This window comes from Thermobia domestica, chromosome 15 (assembly GCF_964235325.1).
Source record: "Thermobia domestica chromosome 15, izTheDome1.hap1.1, whole genome shotgun sequence".
NCBI lineage: Eukaryota > Metazoa > Arthropoda > Insecta > Zygentoma > Lepismatidae > Thermobia > Thermobia domestica.
The window spans coordinates 19,354,356-19,362,448 of record NC_137468.1 but is presented as its reverse complement, the minus strand read 5'-3'; the positions used below and the strand labels follow the sequence as shown (position 1 = coordinate 19,362,448).

Below are 8,093 nucleotides of genomic sequence, written 5' to 3'. Positions count from 1 at the left end.
CCGGCAGAATAATTAAGTCACCGCGTTGACGCACAGCGTAACTGTGTGTGTTTTTCATGCATATGGAAAGTTCCATTAGGTATATAATCTAATGCATGGCTTGCTTTATGTCGTAGGACTACGAGTATTCCCTACAGTTTATTTTTGTACTTTCACAGAAATAAATGTATTAGGCTGTCATCAGGGGCCCACATATACTTTATAGCCCCGGGCCTCCAGATGTGATAATCCGGCCCTGCTTGTAAGTTAACAATATGAAAACGACGAGTATGAGAAGAAAGATACTAATAATTAAATCTTTGGAGAAGTTCATATGTTTCTATAAAATATGGATTCTGAAAAGTTCTTCTTCCACTGACATTTTGTGTGTCTCTTTCGACGCATCATAAGCTAGTGAAGATTTACTCCTTACCCTTCTAGTAATGCTCTCGTATGCAAAAAGGAAGCGGCTTTCTTTTCGAATATATGTGTGTACGTTTGCTCGTGGCAATATGGCGAATTTCCAATACAGCGATTGCTAAGATGCTGCTAACAGTGGTTCCAGAGCATTGCTAACGATTCCCTACGGCCATTTTCTTGTCTCTCGATCATTTTCGAAGGCAGGTGAAAGGGAGAATGGTTACATGGGAAGCAAGAAATGAAGACTCCCAATATATTTAGACGAGGAGGAAGAATTTTAAGATAAGGAACATCATAATATATGAGAAGATACAAGAAAAGGAAAAGAAGCCCACGAGGGTGGGTTGATATATTTTTCAACCACAAACAGATGTAAAAAGGTTCTAACAAAAGGAAAGCTGTTTAATATATCAATTTCTAAAGCAGAATTGCTACCTTCATCAGGCTTCAGTGATCGGAGGGTTCCTCAGCCCCTGGCTACCTCCTAGCTACAGGACTGGAGTGCACAATTAACTTTTAAAATAGTTTATAAAATTCCTGCTTTGCGCTACATCCATTTTGTACTGAACAACAGTAGCGTACGCAAAAATCTTTGATAAAAAATGTAATTTTATTATATTAAGAAATACAAAAATTTGGAAACGGCATGAACTAGGGACCTTGAAACCCTGCACTCCTTGCTGAAATTCTGTATAAGATATTTCTACACATGGGTTTTCTCAGGGTTTCATTTTCCATTTCATTGCACTTTCCGTTCCACTAATTCTTTTCATCATCTCATTTTATTTACATGTCCTAAGAACATGATCAGGACAGTGAAACTACTACTTACCATTGTATATACTTTCCTTTTTATATATGGCACATTGTATAAACTAGTAGCATTGTTTGTGCAGTTGGCAATATTAAAAGTAATATCTACTGCTTTAGAGCTGGAAAGAGTATTCTCTTTCCTCAACGGTGTCCTCGAAAGTAGATTTGGAACTTGTCAGCCTAAAATTTGTATGCAATAATATCCTTTAAAGTTCATTTCCGTTTGATTCCTGATTTTATTACACAGTTTGTTTCTGTATTAGTTTAATAAATTGTTTCATTATGAAAACATACAAGGGCTGTATTTTAAGTAATGAGAATAAATCCTGAAAACAAAATTTATTACAGATATCGCTACAAATCTTTAGTGGTTTGTAAAGTATGCTCCTTGACCGCCAACACAGTTCTGCAGGCGAGTTTTCCATGCTTAGCACGCTCCATGAAAGTCAGCAACTGAAACAGCCTTTAGAGTACGCGTGCAAGCCACTTTGACAGCATCCAGGGTTCCGTGATAGTGTACTTTGAGGACTTTTCTTTACTCTGGGAAAGAGGATAAAGTGTGCAGTCCTCATAAGAGGCATTTGGTTTATACCTAAAGATCCTAAGGTCTGTATTTGTATTGGTCATTAAGTGAACTGTTGGCTTATTTACTAAGTAACATTTAACGGGTCCTGTTAACTCCTTGCGCACCAGGGAAGTACGTGCCTACGTTTTTATAATGTAGTACATAAATACCAAACACGTACCTGCGTACGTTCGGGGTACTATTGCATAAACTTAACTTTTTTCTACCTGGTATTCTTAAACACAGGGTATAATTGTTATCTGGTATTCTAAGCCGTGACTTTTTCACATGTCGATAGTTTTAACCTTCATTTACACTTGCTAGATGGCATTAGTAGTCATTGAGTTTCTGCAAACATACTAAGCGGAGTGTTTATGAACGACGTTAGTAGATGAAGGTGGAATTACATTAAATCAAATTACTTTAGATACATTTATATGGAACAAAATGTAATAATCTGGTATTACGGTCCCTTTATAGATAAATTGGCCTGGTGCGCAAGGGGTTAAAATTCAATGCAGCGCGTCGTTCGAGAACTAAATATAGTTTCCTTCAGAGTTGTCCTCAATATTTATTTTAAAATTCAAGGAACGATATATTGCCACGAATATTTAGCAATATAAATTTCACATGATACTATGGAAATTTACTTATTGGTACGCCACGTCCATTGTGACAAGAGTTGTAGGTTTGATCCCAGGTTCTCATATCTATGCGTTCTTCTGGTAAATAACGTTTTGTTATAGGGTTTTTTTCGTGACTTACCTCTGAATTTATCTTCAACCTTGATAATTTGTCTAACCAGGTCCTTGGGTAGTATATTGCATATCTTTTGCTAAAACGCTTGTCTACTTCTATCAGTATCTTTAACAAGAAACCGTAACAAAGGAAAATACGCTGAAATCATTATATTTAATTGTGTACTTCTTGACAAAGTTTCAGGTATAGAGCCGCAATTTTACATTTCTAAACTTAGGAGAGAGACTTGGAAATAAAGCAGACAGCACAATTATCTAATAGCATCTTAAACCGTGACTGCTTCTAATTTGTATGTACTTTATGCTTATGCAATAATTTGCATGTATTGCATTTATACATACACTGCACTTTTTAATTATTTGTGCTTGGTATTTATAAACATCCTGTACGTGAAAGGAATGATTATGGAACATTTTCATGATCTACCTAACAAAATCACAGAATAAAGTGTATTTGGTTATGGATTAAAATAAATGTGTGGTTATTTTTTTATAAAATACTTTATTAAATAAATTAATACATAGTTGTTTATATATATGGAGTAAACTTTAGAATCATAATACTCACTTGGACCAACGGACTAGATGAATAATAAAAAATACATACATATATATTCATTTTGTTACCAAATGGAGGTAGACAGAAACGACTAGATATTTAGATTTAAACAAAACAGTGATTTGAGTTTAAAACATTGGAATATTTTAAATTTACAAGTAGTAATATACATATTTCTGTTTCCTGAAATAAAAGTACTCTTCATCTTCTTTGTTTTGCAAATTGAAATGTTTTGGGAATTAAATCAAGATATACGTTATGTTGATGGGAAATTTAATAATAACTAAATATTACATGTTGAGGACCTATTTTCAGATATGGCTCTTCGGTAAGCTTCCCCACGTTTTTGAAATTTAGTGAAGAACTTAAAATACAGCAAAACATAGTTAAAAAATATGTAAAAGAGCTAGCTGATACCTTCAAAGTTCTAATAAGTAAACTAATGAACTGTTTTCAGAAATATGCGTGCGTAGTCTATGACGTCATTATTGTTAGACATGCAAATGTATACACTATACACAGGGTCTTGGAAACTGTTATTAATTCATATAATATCGTTTTGTAGATACTACATGACTCAGTTTCTACATCTGTTATATTCTTCAATCTTTTATCGCCGAGGAATGTGAAACTTAAAATATATATAAAACGATAATCATGTCTGTTTTGCTGTATGGTAGCGAAACATGGTCGCTTACTCTGAGAGAAAAACGCAAACTGAAAGTATTTGAGAATAAAATCCTGAAACGAATATTCCGACTCAAGAGATACGGGAATGTCGAATGGCGGAAACTTCATAACGAGAAACTGTTTAATTTTTATCGTTTACCAAACATTGTAATGGTAATCAAGTTTAGGAGGCTCAGGTCGGCAGGTCATGTAGCCAGAATGGAAGGCAATAGGAACTCTTTGAAAGTTTCAACTGGAAATCCAATCGGAAAACGTCAATTAGGAAGACCTAGGCGCAGATGGGAGGACTATATTAAGATGGATCTCGGACAAGTAGGAATACAAAGTAAAAGCTGGATCCAAATTGGCTAAGGACAGAAATCAACAGAGAGCTTTTGTGAACGCTTTCCATACGCTATAGAATCAATTAGTTAATCCTTGATTTATTAACTAAAAATTTTTGAAAAATGGGAATAATCTTAAGGAAAAGCCTTAGAAATATTATCACCACTTTTGATGGAAACATAGAATACAGCAATAAAGCAAAATACTTTTACAGAAGTGTGGAGAATTAATGTACGCTTAATATTTTGAATATAAAATAGAATAGAAAGTTGGGACCAAATGAAATGTGTTTAAAAAGCAATCACTACAAACTAGAGTACTCCTTTTAGTATACTTCCTTTTTAATACTCTTTATGATAGATGTTTAAAAAGAATTGAATATATACATCATTTATGTATATTCATTTATGATATACAAATTAATTGTTTATTTAATCTAACGTCCCACGATTAGGCGAAAGAAGACGAATGATTAATGGAAGTGAATAATTATAAATTAATTGGTGGACTAGAAATGTGTGAGGAAACGAGATAATCTTGAGAAAACCCACGGACATAAGTTTGTCCACCACATGCTCACATGACCTCATGTTAAACCAGAAATCTCTACCACCAGTCTCCTTATAATATAAAAGGTGAAATTTCTCACATAATGGTCTTACGTCAGTCTTAGTTTCTTTGGACATGTCTTTTCAGCAAAAGTATTATTTGAGCATTGATATAAGCAAATTAAATACATTTTCGAAATCTTATATCTTTCTGTGATATTTCATAGAATATTTCTTAAACCCATTATTCACTAGTCTTTAATGATGGAACAGTTTTGACACCATCTGCACAGGTATTTTACTTGGTCTCCACTTACACATGTACTAAATATTAAATACACAGGTACAAATATACATTATTTGCATCTAAAAAAATTCTTTTTCATTTGTGCAAGTGGTGTTTGTAAAATCTTATATTTAAAGTGAAGGAAAATTTACGTAAAATTCAGAAACAAAGAATGAATTTTTAACATTTCCACATCTTACGGAACTCTTAGAATAGTCAGAGATGTCGTTTAAGTCATTAGGAGATGCTTTCTCATTATAAGGTCACTTTTGTTGCCTTATTGTACTCTGACCAATTGTACGTTTTGTGTTTCTATATTTCTTTTCAGCTAGACACAAAAGTTGAAAAACTGCTTAGAATAGGCGCATCCGATTGGTAATTCCAGGCACCAACATTTGTATAAATGCTTGTTTGTACATATGTAAGCCTATAAATGTGTTGAAATACGTTAAGCGAGCCATCGTTTTGAGTGCTAATTATCTATATATAAGGAGTAACCGATTGTCTTTAGACTGTGGATTACGTATAAATACGTGTTTCCAGAAAAAAATCATACTTGTACGGAGTTAGTAATCTTAATCATTCTTTAGACTTCATAGATCGTAATTTTGTCACTAGTTGCTGCACAAATTCTCTTTAGTTCCGTTGGTGCCTTAGTCTGAAAGCAATGTGCATGTTATTGTATGACGAAAACGGTGAGCTTTAACACGTTTATCTACTTTTAAGCTTCTTATTCCACTTGTTTTCTAACATTGTACCACTTTTTATGTCATACTTAATAACACAACTATTTAATAGTCTAATTTCTTCTTTCACTGTTCAAGTAATTGCTCTTACTTCAGCCTCCAGTGTCTTCTTTACCGATCGTAATATCCACTTATCTGCCTGAAACAGTACAAAACTTCACACAAAGTGCTTGATCAGTCTTTTCCTTTATCCTTTATTTGATAAAATACAAACTATAATTCTCTTCTAACCAAATAATTTAATTATATTTAGATCTTGTTGCTAATAATTTCCCTCTTTGCTTTTTGTTTGTGTGTAGCTTGGAGCAATACAGTTTTATTGGTTTTGATAATATTCCAGATTTGATGTTTTATTTGGAAACAAATAGCTAAAGCCTCATCTTCACAAACAAGTGTCTTTTGTTTTGTAGGAAATAAAGGATCGATAATCTAATTGTTCATATGCCCTTTGCTAACAAATATGGCTGCATAATTTCATCTTCTGTAGTTTTAAATTCTTGATGTTGACTTCTGCCTTCGCAACGCACTAATATTACATTTCAGTGTTAACAATTGCATCAACACACTTTCCCTAAACTTTCGCTCTTACTACTGCTATAATGGGTAATACTAAACCTGGTATCACACACAACGACATACGTCACTTTCTATTCATTTGTGCAGGTTCAACACTTAGGATGTATACATAGATATTTTTGTCAGAAAAATATTTTAATATAACAACAAATGGTCAGTTTTATTAACAATGTGTGTGAAATACGCAACGTTACATTAAACTAACACCTGCTTTTCATGCTAGATATTGTAATAGAAATGACTAGAAACCATGGTAATGTTCTCCACTGTCATGTTATCTCACTTCGTTGCCATATTGTCCAGGTGGCTAACAGTGCACAGAAAAGAAGTATCCATGTATTCAAGTGTTTCTGCTGACTGTGTGAATGGGTATTGATCAAAATGGCGTTCGAAGCATCTGTAGGGACTTCTTCATTGCAATATTGTTCATCGCAGCAGGAGATGCAAATCTGAAAATAAAAAATAAATGGACCTCAGCTATACAAATAAGTAGTTGTAAATTGTATGCAATATCTATACGTTCTCAAAACTAGCTCCCTAAATTATAAAATGATCGCAAAGTTTTACAATATTATTGATATCTTAAGAAAAACGATAAGAAATCAGATTTGGAAGATCGAATTCATAGAATTAGAGTGAAAACACAAATTTTGATATAGTTAGAGATTCAAAAAATTGACAACTACTTACATTCACTATTCATTAATGCCAAATGTAAAATAAGTGGATTAAACAATGTTAAAACCAATTGTAAAATTTTGAAAGTACCAGGGAAGCAAGAAAGTTCGTGCGCTTTTATACTATGGAAGAAAACTGGCAATTACAGGGTTTTAACGGTTTGTTTATTCGGCAAAATAGCCTCCATTTGCTTCTACAACCTTCTCCCAGCGCTCAACAAGCTTGTAAATGCCAGTTTTGTAGAATATTTGTTCCCGAAACTCGGAAAACTCAGCAACTGCATTTTTGATGTCTTGTTCAGTCTTGAACTGCCTGCCACGCATAAAGTTGTCTATGACCAAGAATAAATGGCAATACGAAGGGGCGACATGTGGGGAGTAGGGAGGATGAGATACAAGCTCCCAACCAAGTTCTGAGATTACTTCCAGCGCCTGTTTTGCGGTGTGAGGGCGCGCGTTGTCCTGGTTATAGAGCACACCTCTTTTGTTCACTAGTGCTGGCTGTTTCTGGGTCAGTTTGGTGGCTACCGTTCTCAGTTGTGATGAGTACACATCTTTGGTAATTGTCTTACCACGTTCCAAGAATTCGTAGTGCACGATACCGTTAGTAGTCCACCAAACACAGAGCAAAACCTTGTGTTGATGGATGTTCCGTTTTGCAGTCAAAGGCTTCGGATCATTCGGTGGTAGCCAATGGTAAGACCGCTTTTTTTGTCATACATTACCCACTTCTCGTCACAAGTTATTATACGGTCCAAAATTGGACAGATGTTGTGATTCGTCAACAAAAATGAACAGATATTCAGTCTTACAACTTGGCTCATAGCGGTCAGCTCGTGAGAGACCCACTGACCCAGTTTTCAGGTCTTCCCCAACTGATGCAGACTTACCCGAATAATTTTCCTGCTTACCTCGAATCGGTGAGCAAGTTCCTCACATGTTTGACTGGAATAATCTTCAATAGAGGCCTTCAGGTGGTCCATATCCACTGATTTAGGCCTCCCAGAGCGAGGCTTATCTTGAAAGGTCTCGTCACCAGTTGAAAAGGTCTGGAACCATTTTTGTGCTGTATATTTACTTATTACACCCTCTCCGAGCGTAACACATATTTTTCTAGCTACTTCTGCACCATTTGTCCCCAATTTAAACTCG

At 34.7% G+C, this 8,093-nt stretch overlaps 1 protein-coding gene across 1 annotated transcript in view; it reads right to left on the bottom strand.

Moving 5' to 3' along the window:
• Nucleotides 1–5,031: 5,031 nt before the first annotated feature.
• Nucleotides 5,032–8,093, bottom strand: part of LOC145672098 (ly6/PLAUR domain-containing protein 6B-like) — an 86,252-nt gene continuing 83,190 nt past the window's right edge. Inside the window, exon 5 of the mRNA XM_081741366.1 lies at nt 5,032–6,713. Within this exon, the coding sequence (XP_081597492.1) occupies nt 6,534–6,713 (180 nt within the window). The 3' untranslated portion in view covers nt 5,032–6,533. The remainder of the gene's footprint in view (nt 6,714–8,093) is intronic.